Below are 23,722 nucleotides of genomic sequence, written 5' to 3' on the forward strand. Positions count from 1 at the left end.
CTGAAGACGAAAAGAGCGTATCAGACAATGCGCTTAATTATTCTCAGCAGCTTGCAGAAATAGGTTCGTTCAGCTTAGTAAAGCATGGATTTACGTGTTCACAGTTTAAAGTCCTGGATTAAAGAAATATAGTTTTTGTGAAAAACTTGTGGATTGAATGCCAAGCAAAAATTCTAAACTTTAGTAAAGTTTTCTGTACTTAATTCGTGTGTGTGTGTATTATGAAATTGGCCAGCTCAGCTGCTTGGCACTTTGGCGCTTGGATTAGTCATGGAGAGAAGTCAGTCTTTGGACGTTATATTTCAGCAGCTGGTTTATTTTGTCCGTAAGACATCGCTATGTTTTGCTTGATGAAGAGCCCACCAGTGGAATGCAGTTACATCGTGAGACATCATTTCAATTAGTATCAACTTCTAGAATGACACTTGAATTAAATATTAACATTTTCTATGCTTTGAGTAAGTAAACAAAGGACTCTGTTTTAATCTCCCCTCTCTGCAAAGACAGATAAAAAGGGAAGCTGTATTTTGAACAGCAAAACAGGAAAAAAAAAAGCGCTTGACTACTCAATTGTCTGTGGTGATTTAGCAAGGTCAGAAAGGTCTTTTTTGGTTGGTGGTTTTGATTTTTTTAATTGTTTTTAAACCTAAAAATGTTAGGAAAGACAACTTTAGCCTTTTCATTTTGCTGGAGATGCTGTATACTGTGGGGTATTAAACTTGGTACAGGCTCTTTCACAAGGAGAGTCGGGAACGTTGCAACTTTTCACAAACATCTTTTTTTTTCCTTCCAACTTGTTCTAAATTATTAAAATAAATGCAGTGCCTCATCACAATTTGAGTTTCATTTTCTTGGCACTGTGGGGCTGAAATCCTATTAAACCTGTTGTGGTCTGTGACTTAAGTCTTTACCTGTGTAGGACAAGTTGTGGGATCAGTGTCTATTCCTGGAGTAGACAAGCTCTGCCTTTCCAAAAGAGATAGCAATATGTGATCGGGGCTGGGGCGGGGGGGGGGGGGGGGGAATTAATTACAGATGGTAAAACCAAAGGGGATGAATAGGAGGGCAAATCCTTCCTGTGCTTCTCTGATGAGCATGTTTAAAATACTTCAGACCTTTTCTGCTACCCTTTCTTCATTAAAGTGCTAGTCTGTGGTAATGAAGTGAACTTCAGTTAAAGTGCTTTCTGCCTGTACAGAAAAGCAACGATGCAGTTACGCAAATGTTGAGGACTTCAGTTCTCAGCCACTGCTTTGGAGTTTTATTTTTGCAACCTGGAGTCATCTTGTTCTCGTACTCTCTTGGCTCCAGGCTGTGTGTTATGCTCTGTGGGGTTCTTTGTGGGTGCGCCTGTAGACACCTGTTTTCATGTCTTATTGTCTGTAAAATGAGAATGTTATCAGTTCCTTACCTACAAAGATGTATAACCCAGTTTCCTTACTCTAATGTACAGTATTCAGATCCTATAATAATGGGAGGAGTGGACAGAATGCAAAACAGATAATTGCAGGTAGATTTCAGTTGCATATACAAAGATGTACTCTCTCTGCACTGAGGAGTTAGATGATAGAGGGGCTACAAGATGAATTTTACATGGCTAAACAGGCTTTAAATTCAATTTGAAAACTGTCAGTTACACAATTAATAAAAATCTTGTTGTAAGAAGTAATTTACCTATCATCTAAAATTATTGTTCCATTTATGTGATTAACTGTAAAGAAGTTTTTTTGATTATGCTGTTTTCTTGGTAAAAATAATTGTCTTCTGTTGAAAATATGTTTGGCAAAGTTAAGTGAAATAATACAGCTTCTGAAATGAAACTTTAGCATTTCATATGTTTGACATTTCATTTAGTTCACTAAGGCACATTTGGAAGAATGTTGTATCATTTACAGAAATGCTTAAACGTTTTTTAATTTTTTTTTCTTTCCTTTTCAGTCATTATTTAACCTCCTGGAGTTTCGAAGACTAGTTTTGAATTTCAATCCTCCTGCAAATGCTCAAGACTTGCCCCGAAACCAAAAGGTAAAATTAGAAGCTAACTTCCCCCAGTGGCTGATAGGGGCATTTCTCTCTTGTAATTGAGTTTTGCACTATTCTTTAGCGCAAATTAGCACGGTCTTTATAGGCGCCAATTAATGTTTCTCTGAGCTTCCTATTATGGATCTTACATAAAATATGTTAGCTTTGGAGTAGAGTACGGGGCAGGGTGTTGAGAGAAGCAGAGTTTGCTCGGCGTATTGCTGCTTAGACCAGGTTCAGTGGAAGGGCTTCGCTGATAGAGCTGTAGCAGCACTGTCGCTAGTGGATGAACATTTCTAATGTGAATGGAGCTTGTGTTAACAAACATGTTTCATTCTAGACCCCTCGTACTGTGCAGCTACAGGCGTGCTTTTTGGTTACCTGCATGTTTTTGATCTGTGTAGCTTTGTCCGCAGCACTGTTAGTGTTGGCCTGGCCACTTCATTGGTTTTTCAGGGATGTTAATTACTTGTAACTCATGAGCTGAGATTAAGCTTTTTGTTGTTAGCTTGTCTCTTCTGGCCTTTTCATGAGGTGATTGTAAGCATAAATTTTCACATATTTATTCTGGTACTTATATGGGATTGGGGAGGGAGGGCCTTTGCTCAGGTTTCTTGTGGCCTCAGACTAGCGAGGGGGAATGGTCATGGACTGAGGGACAAAACAGACCAATTCTTCTTCCGACATGGGTGCCCTCTGAGGAGAGATACATATGGGCACCTTGGTTTCTATGTTATGAAATAGAAAGGCAGAAATGGGAAGAGGAAGTGGCTGTGTGAAGCTGAAGGCACTTGATGCCCTGATTTTTAGCACGGGTTTACAGAGCAGTAAATTTTTGCATATCCAGAAATTAGACTATTCACTTTTACCTCTTTCTTTCGGATTTTAAAAAGGGAGTGTGTTGTTGGCCTGTTCTTAGTTGTTTGGCACTTCAGGCTTGACTGGAATGTTCACTAGCAAAAGTAAGAGCTGCAATTAAAAAAGCAAAAGAAAACAGATGTAGAGAAGATAGTTGTCCATTTTCTAAACCTCTAGGTATGTACCATAAAAGGGAAGGTGCATGTTCAGTCAGAACTGTATAATTTCTCCCCTGCCCCCTCCACCCTGTTCAAAGAGCAAGTTTTCACTTTTTTTTTTTTTTTAAGGAAAAAATGTTTGCATTAGGTCATGAGATGGTGTGCAAATACAACATGGGTAGTATTGGGAACATGTCACAAGAGTGTGATGGGACAGTGTATTTTAGTAAGAAAGACAGGATAAAGTCATGCTTTACCAAAGAGTTGTACTGAAATATTTTTTTATTTTTAGATTGACATTCTCCCTGATATTTCATTATTCATCATATAATTTGTTTCAGTAATATCCTCCAGTACTCAGAGTTCTTTACCCTCATTTTTCAGGGTGTAAAAAGCAGTTGGCATGTAAGAGGTGGTATGAAACAGATAATAACAAGCTGTTGTCTTTGAAAAATGTCTTGCCCAAGCATTGACACTAGCAGCTGAATGCCTTTAGCAGTTCCAAAGTGCTGTTTCTTAGAAATACTGACCATGACAGACAATATTAAGGCTGTGTGAAATGGTGTGACACCAGGCAAGTATATGCATTTGTGCAGAAACCTTGCTTTCTGCAAGCCTGCTAGTAAGAATCTCTGGCAATAGTTTGTATCCTCTCCTTTGTTAATTTAAATTCCAGAATGAAATAACATTATTAATTGATGTACTCATCTGTCTTATCTACAGCTGAAAAAGGATTGTCTTAGTGTTGAAATATGTTTTAGGGAGAATTTAGGAAAAGAGATCGCTCCACTAGTTGGAACTTAGACAAATAGAGGAAATAAGCATGCATGCCCCCAAATATGGTGCTTTTATTTCTTTATAAGGTGAAGGCAAGTAGAGGCAAATTCTTTAAAAGTTGTAATATAAGCTACCAGTTGACAAAATAAAAAAGCCCTGGAATTTACTTCCATCTGCTTGTTTTAAAACTATGTCGACTTAGTTTTGTTTTGGTTTTTATTTTTAACCTAGTATTAAGTACGGTATGTGACTGATGCTCCCTAGGATCAAATTTCCATGCTAATAAAGACCAAGTTTTAATAATCCCAGATTTTCAGGACTCTGGTTTACATCCTGTTGTTTTTCCAGTTGGTGGAAAGTAGAGTTTAATGCTAGGGTCATGACAATCTCTTGATTTAGAATTAAAGCATGTGGCTGTAGTTAAGGGAATCTTGCATAGTGGGGTGTTTTTGTTCTTTCCTATCTATATATTGAATACAAATGCTATTAATAATTTGGCATGTAAAATTTTTAATCCAGAAGTCATTGGTATAAATTTTGACTAAAAAAAAAAACAACAAAAAACAAAAACAAAAAAAAAAAAAAACAAAAAAACCAAAACAAAAAACAAACAAAAAACCACCACCAACCCAAAACCCACAAACAAATAAAACCAAAACCCCCACCAAAACAAACAACCCCATCCCACCCTGTTTGCCTCAGCTAATTGGACATTGTTTTTCTGCATTGTAAACCTGGGCATACACTTAAAATCTCCAGTCTGTTCTTGTCTTTTTCATTTGAAATTCATTTTTCTTCCTTGGTGTGTTCCTCAGCTTCCTTCTGTAGAACAAATACGGTTCTCTGTAGTTACTGCAGCCTCTTTGCTCTCCAAGTTCTCTTACCTCTTGCTGTCATAGGAACAGCTGCTCTTTGCTGTATGCAGTGAAGCCAGCTACGTATTCGGCCTCAATGATATCTTCAGGAAATGTTTTATTATCCAAGGAAGTGGGTTGTTGTGCTACAGGTTAGCACATCCTTCCCCCTGTTTCAACATTGTCGTTATGCCAGTGTCCTGGCATACTGATTGACAATAATGAATGTTTGCTATGTATGAAACATGTGGATTGCTTTAGAAGCATTTCTTAATCATACATTGTTCCAACATCAGTGTATTAAGAAATTATCTAGGCAGGCAGGATAGGTGATAAAATAGCGACTGTTTTAGATTATGAACTTCCCATACAGTTTTTATTTTAAAATGGATTTTAATCTTTTGTGTGTGTGTTGTTGTACCTACAGTATGCTTTAAAATTGAGAGCCGTATGCTGTGCTGTGATTACTTTATTGGTTCTTTTGTTTTAATGTGCAAGTCCTTTGTGGAACTGTATACCTTGTCTGGGGAATGGCTCATGTCCTTTTGAAGATTTTAGGCTTTGTTTAGTCAGAATCACTGTTTGTTGTGGTAATGCCCACATAATCTGGTCAAGGATCATGCCTAATGCATTAAATCGAGCTTTCTCAAAAAACAACAAGGATTTTCCTAGTTTTACAGAACTTTTATAGGGTTTACAGTGGTATTTGTTCTGAGTAATCCTACTGACATCAGTAGCCAGTTGTTTAACCTAAAGCTACAAGTATGCTTAAAACTCAGACAAATTAGTAGTGTAAATTTGGGTAAGTAATGCAGTAAGACTCACTGCCTATGTACTTCAGATTTAACAAAAGGAAGGTGAGATCTAGATTATCCTGTGGTCAGTCATCTACATTATGTATATGAATTTTCACTGGTAATGAAGCATCTTGATAAAATATATCTAAACTTAAAATTATCTTCATTTTTAATAGATCACTTTATGAAAATAGTAAGAAAAAAATCACTTTCACAATTTGTTTTGTTGTTATAAAGTGCTTTAAATATGTGAATGGGAGACTGATTTTATTCTTAAATTACAATGATTTAGTGCTGAATTAGGGTGGCATTTGATGAAGTCTTCAGCCTTTGCTGTGAACACAATTGGGAGATGTTTTGCAAGGTGGACTAGAAGAGCAAGTAAAACTTGGGAATATACGTGACTAGAAGTACTTTTTAGGTATTATGCAGAACATATTCTAATTCACCACGCACAGTTTTTAAAGCTGGAATAAAACTGACTTTATGAACAAAAAGCTTTATGCATGCAGGGTTGACATAGGAGTGACTAAACAAGTCTGCTGTTTGATGAGCATGTGAACTAGTTTGTCATCAAGTAATTCCAGTTTGACCAGCATCTGACATCTGTGCTGCCTTTGAATGATACTTTGTTCTAAACACAAGTGGATATTACATGGGTTTTAATTTCACAAGTATTTGTCAGCTATCTACTCAGGAGTATGAGTGATACCCAATCTACACAGCATTTGTAACCTGGGGTTTAATCTATGGTATGATGGATTTTTCTTTCAGTTTACTTGCTTTTCATTATACAGACAGAAAGTATTTCTTCTGCTTCTCTCCTGGAAACCAGAAAAAGAACTCCATATTCCCCATGAAGTATACTTAAATAGGTAGAAAGGAGAGCAGGCTTTTTCTCTTTCTTTTGTCAAGAGAAATAATAATGATTTGTGTACACCTTATAAGTTTAGTCTTCAGTAAAAAATAAGCCTAAAAAGGTACTAGGCATCATGTAGGTTAACAAGAAATTCTGTTAGAGGCATAGAGGAATACTAATTTAAATAAAATCAGTGCATATTGTTGCAGTGCATTACTTAAGGCTTTGTAAGTCTCGGGAATAACAGTTCTGTCTTAAATGCAACTCAGCTTGTCCACTTGTCCATTCAGCCCCATTTCAAGTCAAACAGGCACACCTAGATGTGGTTTCAGGGAGCTTTCAGTTTCTGAAATGTAATTTTCTTCCCAGAGAACTACATAATTTTGTAAAACTGACAAGTAAAAGGCATGCAACAATACCTTGGTAGTACTACAAATAAGCTGATATATTATTATGATGATTGGCTAGATATACACTTCTGTAAAGTAAATTTTTGTTCATTGGGTAATGCTTTTGTAAAGTAGATTTTTGTTAACACTTTGTTAAATATTTTTAATTCTTCTTCAAATACAGGAACATCGGAATCTGCCTTTTATGCGTGAATTGAGGTACCTGTTTGCACTTCTAGTTGGTTCGAAGAGAAAATATGTTGACCCATCAAGAGCGGTTGAAATCCTTAAAGATGCTTTTAAATCAAATGATTCCCAACAGGTGATTTTTATATATTTTTACTCAAGCTTATGCATGTTTTCATATGGTCATCTGGCAATAGGAAATACTTAAAATGGACAACAAAAATTCAAAATGTCCACAGAAAATAAACTTCCGATTATCACAGTCTGAGTTTTTTTCTCTAATATTATATGATCTCTGGTCACTTTTATTTAAAAAAAAAAAAGAAAAAAAAAATTCCGGACAACATGACTATTTTATTCAGTATACTTTTTTCCTATTATTTTAGAAACTAACTAATAGTTCCACATTCCTGCTTTTAGGGTTTAGTTTAGCTTCTAAGTCTGTGGTTTTTGAAAGAGCTTTATTCTTCTGATCCAGCAGTACATCCAGGGGCTGGTACAGTCCTAGTATACTGTTTGTCTGCTTAGATATTGGTTTGGAGGGTCCTAATATATTCAGGATTCTTGCCTAAATCGTAGTGGGTATATTTTGCTTTTCTGAGAAACACTTTGTTTCTTCAGGTGCTTTGTTTTTCCCACATACGGTTATGTGGCTAAGGTGTTTAATTACAACAGTATGCTGAATTTAGTGCTTGATGAAAGTAATATTAGTCACCACTTGTTAGATACCAAAGGGTTTGAACAATGGGATTCATAAGATGCCTTTGGACTAGCATGGTATGAAAGCTGAGCCCAAGTAATAAGGATCACAGGACAGCGTAAGGGCTGAGGAACACCAGAGCCTTAGTGTGCTCTAAGAGCCACCCATAAAAAACCAATCATGGCATAGTCTTAAACATAGTGTGATTTTGGAGCTCTTGTCAGGGGGAATACTGCTATAATGATCTTGTAAGGTGGCACTTCATTGTGTTCTGTTACATATGTGAACATATACTGATCATTTTATATTTTTCAACAGCAAGATGTTAGTGAATTTACACACAAATTATTAGATTGGCTAGAAGATGCCTTCCAAATTAAAGCTGAAGAAGAGAGGTAAGATTTTCTTTCTAGCTCTGTATCCAACTCAGTCGTATCTTTTTCAGCCATACAGTGAGAAGTGGATTTTTGGTTGTTTGGTTTGCTTTTTCTCATCAAACTGTTCAATATACTTCTCAGAAGTAAATACTCATCGTTTGTATAAGTGAGCATCTGTAAACTGTCTTTTGAATACCTAATTGTTTCTAGAGTGTTGCAGGAAGTAGTTTTTACAAGGGTTTTGTACAATTTAATCACTCACGAATAGAATCTGATTTACATAAATTTTCCTAGAATGAAGCACTTCTGAAACTTAATTTTTGGAATATACTTATCATTGCAAGTATGTGAATCATTGTTATTGTCATTAGAGGAAAGTACAAAACTTAATGAACAGTAACTGAGTAAAATAGGCAGCATTTCCATAATGAATTCAGAATATTCTGCTCATAGTTTTATAAAAGTTTGTAGCTTTGTGTTTGATTTTTGCACTAACACGCTTTCTGTTTTCAGGGATGGAGAGAAACCAAAGAACCCAATGGTGGAGTTGTTTTATGGACGATTTCTAGCAGTAGGTGTACTTGAAGGTATGCATGTGAATTTACTTGGACTTCTGTGCTTGTGACTGTTCTGTGCTTGTCTAAGTACACAGGTGAATGATGCAGTTGTAGCATTTTAGCTACTTCTGCAGAAGTACACTCTGAGAATAAACATTCAGTCTGTGACAGAAGGTTTTTCCTGAGAATATGAGACTGAAGGTAAATGTAGTGAGCTGCAGTTGTCCAGAAAAACTGTTTTGATAGCTTTCAGGAGCTGAACGTATGTACTTAAGTGCAGTAGAAGTTAGGGTGAGATGCTGAGCAAAAATTGCAAGAAATTATTAGCAGACCATTTTTGCCACTTACTAATGGTATACAGAAGGCAAATTACTCTCTTTCATTGAGCTAGTCTCTCGCACTCTCTCTGCTTCATTTAATGCAATTTAAAATGTCAATTATTGCATTTTCTTCTGTGGAATTTCTGGTATGGATAACTCACCCTTTTAAAAGTACAGTTTGTTGAAAACAAGTCAGTGGAAACCTGCCCAAGGGCAGTGTCGGAGAGCGTACTGAGGAGGAAGAGACTGTATAACAAGCTTCCCTTTATCTTATCTGCATATCATTAGTAGATCTGCAGAATTGCAGCATTCTCTATTTCCAGGAGGCCAGCAGTTGTGAAAGTATTTTTAATGGTGGTGATTCTGTCCCCCATCCTGAGAGTGAATGACTCCTGAGATGCTTTGAATGAAGCAGCTGTAATCTTTAAAGTGGCTTCCAGATTGTTCCTCGGCGTGAAACAGTGTATCTTATGATTTGTTGTCAGATTTCAAAACCATTCTGAAGATTCCTTGCTACCAGCTAGCATTCTTGCTCCTTTGCATTCAGGTACTTTCATCCCTCACATTCTCATCTTAACTGAGGAGGTGTAAAAACCAAACCAATGAAAAGAAACAGGCGGATGTAAGAAGTCTTGATACTGACTTCAGGATGAAATAAATTAAAATTCTAGATTGAAATCACTTGTCACCCATATTTCTCCTCATGTTTGAGCTTACATCTTTATCCACTGTTACCAAATTATGATCTTGTTTTCAGGACAGAAATCATGAATGTTCTTTTATGGTTTATTTTTGCAAAACTTATACAAAGGGCTGTTTCATACCAGCAATTCCACTGACTTTGCTGATACAATGTAGGGTTGTATTACTGAGCTGCTATTTGCAGGAGGAGGACTTTGATCTATATGTGTAAAACTTCCCATACCTCTGTGGTGCCAAGACATTTTGAGTTTTGCTTATTACCAATAGTTGTGGAAAAAAATACAAAAAATGGGCTGAAGAGGAAAATGCAGTAATTTTCAATATTATGTTCAAGTGACTTTTTCGAGTAACTTGTTTTCATACAACTGAATTCATTGAGTTAATTGAATTGTTCAATAAGAAAACTTGGGTATTGTTCAGTAGACTGGGTCAGGTGACCTAGGATTGTTAGCTTTTTTAAAATGTTTGTTCCTAAAGCCTTAACTGTTTAATTTCTTATGTGAAGGTAAAAAATTTGAAAACACAGAAATGTTTGGCCAGTATCCACTCCAGGTTAATGGCTTTAAAGATCTGCATGAGTGCCTAGAAGCTGCAATGATTGAAGGGGAAATTGAATCTCTCCATTCAGAAAACTCTGCAAAGTCTGGTCAGGAGGTAAGTGCTCCTGTGGGCTTCTCTCAGGGTATTGTTGTAGTGCTCTTTATTTTTCATTGGGGTTCATGGTTGTTGTTCATGTGACCTGCTGCTGTGCAGGTTCTGATGTCTGGTGTAATTGGATTGTTAATTTGGGGTTTGTATCTCTTTTGGAGTATCCAGAGTATCATCTGTTGGTATTTTTTGTAAGATACAAAGTTCATTCTTATTAAAAGCTGGCACAATTAAGTGCTTACAGTGATTTGGCACAGGCTGGTTCCCACCTGTTGCTGATATTTGATCTGCAGGGAGGTCATGGGTGTAATGTCCTGTGGTAGCTGAGCACTGCTCTGACTGACTTGCTGCCCTGTGCCGTGCTGTAAACAGCATGCACAAGCTGTGCGTTTGACCATTGCTTTAGAGCATTGTTGTTATTCCTCTGTGCCTCTGTCTTGTAATTCCTCAGCACCCTAGCCTTCTTCCCCTCTCCCCTTTTTACTAACGTTTCCCAGCATCCTCCTCTTTGCCCCCTACAGTGGGCAATTCTCCTCCTCTTTGCTCGTGGTGGTGGACAGACAATACTGGCTCTGTGGGCTGCTGTTCCTCCCAGGAGAGCTCTTGCTAGAGCAGGAGGCTGCCAAATGTCAGAGCATGCTGGAGGCATGGGTTGGAGGGATTCAGGTGGAGCCCCCCTAAGAATTGGGGTATGCAGTGTATGGTGTTGGGATGAGGTGATGAACGAGACTTCTTGTGCAGAAGTCACGGGTTAGGGAAAAGAGGTAGTTGGACCGGTGGTGGTTGTAGACCCAAGAGGGTGTGCTCTGAAATGTCCCCTCTTATCGCTGGCATGCATGTATATGCTCAGCATTTTTCTCTGGCAGAGCTCTCTCTAATAACCTGTGGGTTAGTGATGTGGAAATATGGGAATCCCCATTGCCTGTAAAGGCTGAGCTACTTTCTCTTTACACAGTTGTTCATGTTTCATCACAGTTACTTTAAAGATGTGACATCTTAGGAGGTTTCTTCTACTTAAGTAAAAAATTCAGGTATAGTTTCTTCCTTGATGTCAATCTTTTGCAGTAATGAATTTTTGCTTCCTTTAATCATATCAACATACACACAGGGTTTAATTACTAAGCCTAGTGATGCACACTGAAATCATCCTCCAGTCTGAAGTTGTATTTCCAATTTTGTGTTGTTAACAGAATTTTTTTGTAGCATCCCTTTTATGGTCCCTTTTTCTGGTCAGCTATTGTTGATCAAATATCGATCAACAAGATCAGATGTTAACAAGCGTTTTCAAATGTATTTACACATCTTACTGGATGTGGTGTTCTTTCACAAGATGTTTCAATTTTTTTTTTTTGTTCCAGCACTTGTAGAAATGACTTCTTACAATTAGCATGTTTCCTGCGATATAACTGGAAGAAAAAAATCTCATATCTTGGTATAATCCAAAGTTCAATTTCTTTATGCAAGGTGAAATCTTGTATGTACCTACTACAAGAGCATGATTGTTCATCTTACGAACTGAAGGTTGTCTTGCACTTAAAACCTGTGTGCATTCCTGTATAAAATATCAGTTCAGTTATAAATGCTTGACTAGACATGGCAGGCTTGGGGTTTTTCTGGTTTTGTTTTTGAGGTTTTTTTAACCTGTAATGTCAGGAAACTGGAGAACAGAAGGATAGTCATGTACAGGTCCAGAGCATTAAGCTTTGAGTTCTGTGAAACTGTCAGGGTTTTAATCAGCTTGGCTTAGCATGTGGAAATGGAAGTGAAATAGTCATATGACAGAGTGACAACAGTGGCAAAACAAGAAAAGTAATGTGTTAAATCCTAATCTGGAAAACCATTACTGCATTATTGCCATGGCCAAGTAAATTGGTTATATTTCCCTGAAGTAATTTACTTATAGTGGTTGCTGCTGTTAGTAGTTATGCTTAAACATAATGCCTCAAAGATGTTGCAGCGCACTGGAAAGTTTGGAAATACTGAAGGAAGCTGAATTTCTTGTAGTTTTAACGAAGTCTGTCTCCGCTGAACAAAGACTTCAAGTGGCGTTTGTCTGAGCTGGTAGATATCAAAGCTTAAAGAGAATAATCTTAATGTGGTAGTTGCATGTGTTGAAAGATCCATTTTATCCTGAAAGTAACGTTCTATTTTTTTTCCCACCATTGCCTCTAATGGGGTATTTAGCTTGTTCATTATTATTATTATCACAATGCCTAAAAGCCTCAGCCACAGAGTAAGGTGTCAGCAAGTGAGCTGATGTACAAACAGAAAGAGACATTCCCTGCCCCAAGGAACTTAAATCCAAATTCAAGAGAAGGTGGAGGTCAATGCACATACTTGGAGTTAGAAGTGTGGGGAAAATGAGATAACATTTGTCAGCATCGTGGTGGTTGAACTTCAGCACATCGACAGCTTAGTCATCGTTAAGTGTTTTGGGGGCCTTGCAATAAAAGGTTTTTAGGGGGAAGGGTTGTGGTGTGACTTTGCTGACTGTAGCATAGAAATTTACTGCTATGTGAAGTTGCTGCAAGAGAGAAATGATTGTCTCCTTTAAAACTGCAAAGGTGTTTAGTGGAGGCTGACATTGGCAAGAAAAGGGAAGGCAGCTCATTTTGCATGTGAACACGTGAGGAGTGATGCTGAAGGCAATGAACTAGGAAAATTCAGCAACACCCTGGAAATCTGTTAGCGTGACAAGGCTACGTGCGCTAAGGCTGGGCAAGCGGAGAAGAGAGGAAACACTGCACTGAGATGTGGAGTGATGGGAACCTAGACCCGAATTTTAGCTATGAGCATAGGAAGAAAAGGCTGTCTTGGAGGTATTGTATGAAAAGACTATTCAAGACATTTGGCTGGATAGGAGAAGGTGAAGCGAGCCCCGAGTCGAATGCCACGCCCAGGCTGTGGGCATTTTCATCAGAATGTGTGGCAACAGTGTCTGCAGCAATCAGGGAGGCTTGAGTGGATGGTTGGATATCCAAAACATTGAATGGATAATGCTGGAATTGGAGCTGAATTTGTCTTGTAGTTGAGAAGTGAAATAGGTAAGGAAAGAAATTAAGACTAAGGGTAGACCTCTACTGAATACCCAAAGAAAGCTGGGATAAGGTGATGATAACGTGGGGTGGTCCATGGACGGATTAGCAGGGATTAAAGACATGAGCAGAAACTTCGGGAGAGGTTGTTAGTACGGAGGACATTTCAAGAAAAAGTATCAGTTTTACAGTGCTGAGAGAGCTTGTCTGACCCAGCCCAAAGTAGTTGCTGATTCTGCTTCAGAGGAGGTCATCAGAAACTTTGAGTGGTATCAGGTGAATGAAAGGGTCAGAAACTTGAGTCTGAGGCAACTAGTGGGAAGAGCACTTGATACAGTATAAACAACTCTTTCAGTGGCCTTCAAGAGTTAAAGGAGAACAGGATGGTTAGCAAGGCAGGTAGGTTCAAGTGTAGGCTGCTTTTAGTATGAGCGAGACAAATGTGAAAGGAAGAAGCCTTCCTGCCTACTCTGCTTTAGCACAGATAGCGATAGATGAGTTGACAAGCTGCCACGCAGCATGAGTGACAAATGGTCGGTGTTTGCAGGGAAGGTGAAAGATAGGAACTTTGGAAAGCTTTTGCCGATCCACCCTCTAAAACCAGTTTCTCCCGTAGCCATGTCAGCCTGCAGGTATTGTAACATTAATACTGAAGTTCTGCTATTGGAAGGCATTCATTGTGGGGTTTTCTGTTCTTCTTTTGTTCAGCACTGGTTCACTGAGCTTCCTCCTGTCTTAACTTTTGAGCTATCAAGATTTGAGTTTAATCAGGCTTTGGGGAGACCAGAGAAGATACACAACAAATTAGAATTTCCTCCCATTTTGTATCTGGACAGGTACAGTATAATATTATCAAAAAAGTCCTAGTATGAATATGAATTAAATCTCATGAGTTTTGTAAAGTTGCTGGTGCATCTTATACTCATTTAAATAACAGTAAACTTCTGTTCTAGCTGGACGAGTTATAATTTTCGTCGGTTTCATCTGTTTCAGAAAATACAGAGATAACAATTTAAGACCTACTGCTACTTTGTGCCAAAACCTGCTTACAGTTTAGTCTTTAATTTATTGCTAGGTAGTTATGTAAACAGGCAAAATACTCTGAAAACTTGCACTGTTTATGAGTCCATTTAGGAAAGAGGGTGAGCAGTCAGATATTTCATGGTGTTCCAGATAGATTGCATGGATTGAAGAGGATTCTCAACACCAATGCATGCTGTTTATAAGTAGAGGTGAAATACTTGGCTTTCAATTAGATGCTGAGTGTTATTTGTGAGCCTAAGCAATGAAACAGGAGTATTGCTATGTGGTTGCTACTTAAACCACTTAATTTAGAAGCTTTCTAGTATGTGTTTGTATACATTTATAAGACGCATCCATGGTATGAACAGAGCTTTTGACACTGGGGATAAAGCATCTTCTGAAAGTTGTGGAAGGGGAGGCTTAATGGGGTTACCATTTTCTTCTCGGATCTGTTTTACTGCCTAACGTGTTGTAGGTAAAACAAGGCTCTAGAGAGGGTTAGTTTTTCTTAGCACTAAGCAGCATGGCTGATGGGTACAGACCTCAGTTTCAGATGTCAGATGGGCTGACATGTCTTTCTAACTTTTGTGTGTTACAGGTATATGCACAAAAACAGAGAAATAACAAGAATTAAACGGGATGAAATAAAGAGACTCAAAGAGTACCTCACGGTTTTACAGCAGAGATTAGAACGGTACTATAGATAACTGTTCCCAGTGTAAATGCAAGTAATATTATGGGCTACACAGAATAACTCCTTCCAACTATGCACTTTGTGTGTAGTTATTTGCTCTAAATGTCCCTGCTGTATTTCTTTTCTTTTGCCCTTTTCCTTGGAAACTGTGTAAGCGCGGTAGTTCTAGTGCATGAAACATGCTAGGAAAGGCTTGTTTTATTTAATTGCAGTCAACCAGAAAAAAAATCCTTTTTTTTTTTTTTTTTACATGTGAGTCATGGCATTAATACGTTTTATGGTTAACAGATATTTAAGCTATGGTTCTGGTCCTAAACGATTCCCCTTGGTAGATGTCCTGCAGTACGCCTTGGAGTTCGCCTCCAGCAAGCCGGTGTGCACGTCTCCCATCGATGACCTGGGTGCTAGTGCCCCTGCCAGCGGCACGCTGCCGGCCCAGACATCGCCCAGGTAAAGGCTGCCTCCTCTCCCAAGGTGAGAGGCCAGTCATCCCCTCAGTGCAAACTCAGCTGCTGAGAGAGAGGGGAGGAAGTTTAACTGCTTCATTCGCCGGACTAATACAACTAGGCATCTCCTAAGGGGTATAGCATAAAGTTTCTACTCTCTTCCTAGAAGTATTTTTCAGCATGACAGACTTAAATAAATAAACCAAAATGTTAATAATCTGGGTTTGTCTCATGCGCTTCTAAAAATGTCTTTAGGTGGAGAATTACCATTTTCAAACAAAGCACCATTCCACCTACAATTCCATGTAGACACAATTATCTGGTGAGGTCTCTGCTTCCCAAGTATGTTGTTTCAGAATCTGAATTTGGGCAGCATGTATGTTCTGTGGAGCTTCAAGTTTTCTGGTGTACAATTTATCTGTTAATTTTTGCCTGGGAGTTAAGCTCCTTTTCTGCTTTGCTGCTTACATTTCTGACTGAGATTGTCAGGAACCTAACAGTCTGACTTTTAAAATACAGACTGGCCAAAGTAACAACATTATTGGACCTTTGTCTCCCTGATGTTCTCATTATTGAAGCTAGTAGTAACTATTAGTAACAGTTAATAAAGTAGAGTATAACTTAGTATAGGGTTTGTCTAGGTGGACACTAACAGAGCTTTTTATATTGCAATTGGAAAGTAAGGTTCTAGGTTCTGGTTCAGTTGAGATGGTTAACTTTGTACTTCAGAGAGGTTAAGTAGTCTAAAAATTTTTTAAAATATTTCAAACATCTTGCTGGTATAATGCCAATAGAAATAATGATGATTGATAAGAGAAGACAAACTTTTAAGATACCATTTTTTGCATGAAATGCAATATCAGAAGTAGTATACTTTGAAATAAGTCCTATATAGGAAGTTTATTCTCTAAAAATATAAGTATAATGACTTTGTCAATCTGTAAAAACACAACAGCATGTTGTGTGGAGTGACATTGTCAGCTGTTAATGTTCTCAGAACTTTCTAAACTACTGAAGAATCCAAGTTCCTCGAGTTGTATCATGATGCCACACAAAGTAAAAAAACAGTGGCTTGCTAGAACTTCAGATTCCTTTATGCGTATGATTATATATAGGTGGTCTTGATGGGAGTAGAAAAATCTGTAACAGGTTTTCATTTTTAATATTCTTCTGCTCTTGTAGAATTCTCCTAAGTTGGCCACTTTGCTGTTTGAGTTACAAGACTTGTTTGGAACACGTTTAGATGGCTTCATGCTAAATTTCTAGTGTGCCATAAATATCAGCGGTCCTTTCACTGTTGCTGTTCAACTAAGTTGTAGGTAGGCGACTGGAAAAAGAAAGTCTGCTAGATGTAAGACATGAAGAAGTTATGAAACACAGAACTTGCATTTATTGGATTTTATGGTCAATGGGCCATAAGACAAGCTGCTGCAATTTTACTGCAGTTTGGCAGTAAACATTTCAAACCACAGCGATTTACTTGTATGATGTTATTTGAATGTGTTGAATAGCATTTCAGGTAAAGCAAACTGCAGCTTGACTGATTGAATTCCTACCACAAAGTTTTCAGAAGTTATATAGTAATTCCATATTGATGCTGTAGGTACCTTTCCTGGATTGCACTGTAGGAAATCATTACCTTTAAAATTTCTGTTTTCAGATGAAAAGCTTATTTTTATGGTATAGCTTTTAGTTTGTATACACGATGATTCAATTTTTGTATTTTATGTTTTGAATGAATGCAGCACAACAGAGCAGCAGGGGCCTTCATCTTCAGATGTTCCAAGCACATCTCCTGTACAAAGATCAGTAATACATAAACCATTCACACAATCACGAATTCCTCCTGATCTGCCAATGCATCCGGCACCAAGACACATCACTGAGGAAGAGCTGTCTGTCCTAGAAGGCTGTTTACATCGCTGGAGGACTGAAGTAGAGAATGACACTAGAGGTAATGCCACAAGCTAGGGAATGCAGTTGCTGTTGGAAAGGATTTGTGGAAGTGGGGGAAATTGCCTTAATGTCCGTGTGTGTGCTGAGTTGCTTGTTTCATACTTCCAAACTTTCCTCTAGCACATAGGAAGGGAACCAGTTAGAGATTGTAGTAGACTAGAGGTATACAAACTAAAGATGCAAACTGGGCGTTAACACATACACAGGTGTTTCAACATGGGTTTCTTTGTGCGTAGTGTTGAGGGGAGAGTGAAACAGAGGTGGGAAGAACGCTGAAGAACGTCTCTGCAGACATGTCTGAGCTGTCAGTGTGATAGTGGCTGGGCCCGTACTGTGACTTGGTGCTCTGTGGGGGAGTTTAGGGTAGAGTGACCCCTTCCATAAGGGAAAATTCAGAAAATTTCTGAGCAAAGGCTCTTTGGAGTGGGTAGAGCTTATGGTCTGTTCTGTTGCTCTGAGGGAAACAAGGGAAGTAGTTGTTCCAGCAGGGGTGGGCTTGGTTGAGCTCTAGGAAACAAGCACCGGCATATAATGAATCACTCTCTCCTGTTTTATCATCTGAGAAGGTTTAGTGTTTGGTGTGTAGGTAGATAAACAGATGCACCAAATGTGAAACGTACCCTTGTTTGGCTTTTAATGAAATAAAATAAAGATGTAGCCATGTGCAATTATGCAGCCTCATGGAAGAGAGCTTCTTTTTTATTTTTCTTTTAGATTTACAAGAAAGTATCTCTAGAATACATCGGACAATTGAATTGATGTACTCTGACAAAACAATGGTCCAAGTAAGTACAATTTCTGCATGAGGTAATTCAAAATAGATCCTTTTTGTCACTTTAATAGAAGTTCTTAGATGCTTGAAAATTGAGCAAGTATACAACAATTATATATAGTGGTTTGAGAAATTTCATTGGAAAGTCATAATGGGTTTTGCAAACCTTTTAATTATGCACAGTGAGATGAAAGACAGTGTTACAATATTTTACAGGTGACATACTTAAGTTTAAGCAACTTTGTGATGAAAAGCCCAAATATGTTCTATCTCTGATCCACATTTTTTACTTGAATGCAGAACTTCAGTTTTTGTATAACACAGTAAAATTTTTCTCACACCAATTTGACCATATCGCTAGGTAATCTTATGGCTTTAAGGCGGAAAAACCTTAGACACAAGAAACTATTATTTTTATACTTTGATGCTTATTGCCATTGTGTATTGCAGCTTCCATACTAATACTTGGGAATTCAAGGCTCCTGATTTTAATTTGCAGTTAATGCCTATGGGTTTTGTTGTTGTTTTGTTTTTTGTTGGGTTTTTTAAAACTCTGTCTAGATTTAGTATCAGTCACAACCTTGACTATTAGTCTAAGCTCTTTTAGGGAGACTCTCATGCTGTGTAATCTGAACAGCATTTTTAGAATGCTTTACTACAGGGTCGTGGCTCCTCTGGTATTTCTTATGTTCACATACTCATGTTCGCTCACTTTGACAGGTTTTAAGGTTAAGGATTACTTCCTGTGTTACTTTCTGTTAGTAAAAAGAACTATTTTCCTTCCAAGTAAGGTCTGTTCAGCTTATAGTTTTCCTTGAGGTACTTTTTAATTTTGTACATGACTTGTAATAGTTCCTGGCAGCTGGACTCTGATGTTAAGGATTTCAGGCAGACTTGCCTAGATGGCTTTCTTTAAGCTTGCTACAGGCAGGCATTTTTTTCCTTAATACTTGTGTTATAGCAGGAGGGCTACAGGCTGCACGTCATCTAACAGTAAAATTAAGTAATTTGGTGATCTCACATCCAAATAGCCTACCTGTGTTGGCTTAGGTGTTATAGGAGGAAATCCCTCTGGATGGCCAAGATACTAGTCAGCAATCATTACAATAGAAAAAGGAGATTACTTAGTAAAACACTTTGTCCTAGTGCAGATTTGTATAATGTAGGCTGGATTTTTTTGTTTGTTTTTGTTTTGAAACAGAATTCCAGAAATGGAGGAGAATGAAGATGGTACATAGATTTGTAGAGGGGGTTCCTGTGCCATGCCTGAAAGTAGTGGTGTGTGTTAAGTGATTGTTAGGGAACAAGTAGGTACTGAACCCATCTGAAATAGCAGGCTAGAAGCGAAGGCTGCCCTTCTGCAGCTCAGCTGTTTTTGTCCCTGTGGGTGTTTTGGCACAATAGGAAGGAGGCAGGTGCCTATAGCTGTCTACTTTCCCCCTGCCTGCCTCTGCATCTGGGCGACTGGATAGCTTAGTGTTGCCCCATTCTCTGGGAGCAGTTTCACAGTATTGATCTTTTCCTCTGAGTGATACAACTGTAGGACTGAAAGCTTTTCTCTTGTGAGTCGATAAGGTCTGGGCACATAAAACTAGACTTTTTAAGGAAAACGTATTATATTTGCAGGATACTTCCTAGTGTTTGTATGAGCTATTTAAGAAGCTCTTAATCTTCTCCTTGTGTCCTCTTTGATTCTAAGGAAACTACAGTTGTCTCTAAAACCCTTTTCAAATTGTCATCTGAAATATATTCCCGAAATTCTTATTTTGTCTCATTCTCCTGAATGAATAGATTTCATCAGCTGCTTATTTGAGTATTTCCCTCCTTCTGTGAACTTGCTGTGAGGAAATGGGACACACCTGTTTTTCCTGTGGGAATTAGTCTTTGATATATCAGCTTTGATATATCTGTTCTGTAGCTACACATGACCAGGGCGGTGAAGCTCCGTTTCTGTTTCATGAGTAGTAAGCATAAGCTAAGAAGCTTAATGCTGACTATTTGCTTGTTGTGTTGCCCTGTACCGTTAATTGCTGTTGATATAATGGCTTATCGCAAGAGATGCCTGTTGGCACTGAACTCGCCTGTCCCCCAGTCACAGATCTCTGTGGGGAACCTTCCTGGAAGCTCAGCGTAGACAAACTGGCAGCCAGTCCTTCAGAGCTGGAGCAAAGGGTAGGGGCCCTCAAGCTGACCCAGTTAGCGTGCTTTTAAGTAAAATGATTTAAATTCACCTGGGATTTTAATGCCCTATTTTAAGGTGAGGAAATTATTGTCAAAGTCTAAAGAGACTTCACTTTTTTTTTTTTTTCAATCGGGATCTGCATATCTTTATGTGCATACGAATGGGCTTGCAATCATTTTAAGGAGGCTTTCACGCTGGTTTGATAACAGATGTTAAAAACCCCAGAGCATTCAGATTTAAGGACTTGCTAGGATTTCTTCTGTGTATGCTTCTTGTGTTTGGGAGATTTACAGTGCAGTTTGGTCTCTGGGATGACAGTCTGATTCCAGCTGCTGTGCAGTCAGCCAGCTATACAGTTCAAAGGGGGTTGCAAAATGTCCAGCACTTGCATATAGCCTGGAAGAGAATGATCAGGTTAAAAATAACTTCAAGGAGTTTCTCCAGTCATAGTTACATATGTGTTTATGGTTACTAATTATTGTGGTGCTCAAATAATATTTGCAACAAATATTTAGTACACCTTATGTTAAATAGACCCTTTATCCATAGTCCAGACTGTGACACCAGTAAAAGATGGCTTCAGTTTTTTCATCCTAGCTAAGCTGCTGTCATTCAGGCATACTGTGGATAGCAGGGAAGATCAGTTTTCTCTTATGTTGCATGTGCTGTTTCAGCAGGTTAAAATGAGCCGATCACTAAGATGCTTTTAAAAGACTTAAGTAAGGAAGCACTTATTCATTGTGCTTCTCTCTCCTTCAGATTTCCAACTACTCACGTAGAAACTGAATTTCCTATTCTTCTTAGTTGTCAGTGAACACATGTAACCTGGGATACTTTTTACATTGATCCTAGAAAGTGGTATCTTCCTTTCTCTGCCTCAGGAGGAGGAGAAGACCTCTTCATGTGTTCCATCCTTCTTTTAGCAATGCTTTTACTGATACTTTTAAAATACTGGAAAACAGTTGTATTCCTATTCTACTGTAAAAATTTTACCTTTGAGTAAAGTATTCAACTCCCAGATATTCTTTTAAATAAACTCTCTCTTACTGGCACATAGAAAGCACAGAGTTTATTAACTTGTATTTGCATATGCCTTTCCAGACTTCAGGACAAGTTTACCAGGTCAGAACTGGAGCAAATCATAGACGCTCAAGGCTGACATATTTGAGGGTTTTCTGTAGATACAAGGAAAGTAGGAATATTAAGGAAATAAGAAAAGAGGGTACCTGGCAGTAAAGACAGCAGAGTAGACATTTATGCTATAGACTCACTAATGTTTTTAAGATCTCTTGTAACTAGTAGCGGTAAGTAAGATAGTTCAAAGTCCTTTTGCTTAGTGGGTTGCTGGTTTTACCTTTTTGTTTTTCCTCTGTGTCGTGTTTTGATCCTGTTTAACTTTATTTTCTTACTTTTATTTAATATACCTATTATTGCTGGCAGGTAGTAGGAACTAAATGCTGGCAAGGAGAGTTTGACATTTTGGGTTTTTTTGTTCTGTGTTTTGTTTTTGTGTTTTGTTTTTTTATTTTAAGGTTCCTTATAGGTTGCATGCTGTGCTAGTTCATGAAGGTCAAGCTAATGCAGGACACTACTGGGCATATATTTATGACCACCACCAGAACAGATGGATGAAATACAATGATATTTCTGTGACAAAGTCAACTTGGGAAGAGTTGGAACGGGACTCTTTTGGTGGTTACAGGAATGCCAGTGCATATTGTTTAATGTATATCAATGATAAGGAACAATACTTGATACAAGGTAATGTTATGGATATGTTTTCTGCATGATATAGAACAGCTGAATATATTGATAAAGTGAGCTTCTTTCAGATGGATTTCCAGATTTTTGAAATGGCTTTACTAATTATTGAAAGTTCTATTTATGCTTATAACTGTTTAGTCAGATTGTTTTTGTGTGTGGGACAATTGCTCTTCAACTTTTCGGTTAATGAAGATAATGCCAGTGTTTCAGCATTATTGAGACAGCAAAATAAACTAAGTTTGCTAATTGGTAAACATTTTAGCCAGGTGGTCACATGTTCAGAATTTTGGAGATAATATCTCACTGAAGATTGGAACAGAAATATGGAAATACTGAAATGACCCTTTTGACATTAAAATCCTCGTGGAGCTTTTTCATAAGCTTCAGAACTCTGAACTTTACTGGAGTGTGGAAACTTGAAGCTTTATGCAGTATATTGAAATGTAAATAACTTAGTCCTACCAACCACACATTAAACCAAAGTAATACATGGATTGGGAAATTTTTTTTCAGGTCTCATGTAGTATGTAACTATAAGGCTTGTAACGAAGTGTTTGGAGAGAGGGCAAAGATCCCTTAGGATGAGTTTTGTGGGGCCTGATAAAGGTGTCTGGAGAGCTGACTGTGAAAATGAGCAGAGATTCAATAACAGGTGGTGGAAAATTTTCATGTTCCTGTCTTTTCATAGGGCAGAAAGCTAGAGTGTGCATTTGTTCAGTTTTTAAATGAGAACCAATATTAACTTTGACATTTCTAGATTGCCAGATTAGTAGTGGACTTGCAGCCTTAGGGTTTATGGGCCCTGTAGGGTGGCTGTGCCACTTAAGTCTGAGGCCTGCTTGCTGGGGACAGTTACAGCTGATTGATCCCCCAGGATTTGGGATACTCTTGCAGAGACCATTCTCGAAGCAAAAAGGAAGGTTACTTCATATAGCTGGTGTTCTTATCAGTTGACTTTCCAAATCCCTGTAGGCCCACTCTCTTTCCCCTTTTCTGCTGGGAATTTGAGTTGTGTCCAACTCCATGTGGTAGTAATGCAATCAAGCTAAGGTGGGTTTTTTGTGCCTTCCCCCCCCCCACGTTCACAGTCAGAGGGTGCTTATGGCCCAAAAGGCTCATCTGTCAAAATGGCAATGATCTGATGGTGCCCAAGAATGTATAACCCAAAGATCGTAAGAGCAGTAGCCACACGTCTCAGTAGCAGAGGAGTGCCCCACAGATAATAAAACCAGTTAAAAGTAATATAGTTTGGGGGTTTTGGTGCTGTACTATGTTTCCAGTAATTCACTTGAGGAAATTTGTTGAACATACTTCCTTTTCCCCTATTCTTTCTTTTTCTGAAATCTGTATTTCATGTTACCGCAGAGGAGTTTAACAAAGAAACGGGACAGATCCTTGTTGGAATGGACACGCTACCTTCTGATCTAAGGGATTACGTCAAGGAAGACAATAAACGTTTTGAAAAAGAACTCGAAGAATGGGATGCAGAACTCGCTCAGAAAGCACAGCAGGAGAAGTTGTTATCTCAGATACCCAGGGCACCAGCACCCTCACCTGCTCCAGGTTAGCTGCTTCTACCTATTTGCAAAAGGAGTAGAACCAAAAATCACTGGGTTTTGTATATGTTGTTTTGCAGCTTAAGAAAG

The 23,722-nt window shown here is 38.3% G+C and overlaps 1 protein-coding gene across 3 annotated transcripts in view; it reads left to right on the top strand.

The window, feature by feature from the left end:
• Positions 1 to 23,722, top strand: part of USP25 (ubiquitin specific peptidase 25) — a 95,575-nt gene that overhangs the window by 51,480 nt on the left and 20,373 nt on the right. For all 3 annotated transcript variants that reach the window (XM_072886251.1, XM_072886260.1, XM_072886270.1), the window contains 12 exons: positions 1,939 to 2,025; positions 6,899 to 7,036; positions 7,919 to 7,995; positions 8,491 to 8,564; positions 10,062 to 10,210; positions 13,948 to 14,075; positions 14,861 to 14,956; positions 15,245 to 15,406; positions 17,148 to 17,356; positions 18,073 to 18,143; positions 21,845 to 22,073; positions 23,442 to 23,639. In XM_072886251.1, coding sequence (XP_072742352.1) covers positions 1,939 to 2,025; positions 6,899 to 7,036; positions 7,919 to 7,995; positions 8,491 to 8,564; positions 10,062 to 10,210; positions 13,948 to 14,075; positions 14,861 to 14,956; positions 15,245 to 15,406; positions 17,148 to 17,356; positions 18,073 to 18,143; positions 21,845 to 22,073; positions 23,442 to 23,639 — 1,618 coding nt within the window. The remainder of the gene's footprint in view (positions 1 to 1,938; positions 2,026 to 6,898; positions 7,037 to 7,918; positions 7,996 to 8,490; positions 8,565 to 10,061; positions 10,211 to 13,947; positions 14,076 to 14,860; positions 14,957 to 15,244; positions 15,407 to 17,147; positions 17,357 to 18,072; positions 18,144 to 21,844; positions 22,074 to 23,441; positions 23,640 to 23,722) is intronic.

This window comes from Ciconia boyciana, chromosome 1 (assembly GCF_034638445.1).
Source record: "Ciconia boyciana chromosome 1, ASM3463844v1, whole genome shotgun sequence".
Taxonomy (NCBI): Eukaryota; Metazoa; Chordata; class Aves; order Ciconiiformes; family Ciconiidae; genus Ciconia; species Ciconia boyciana.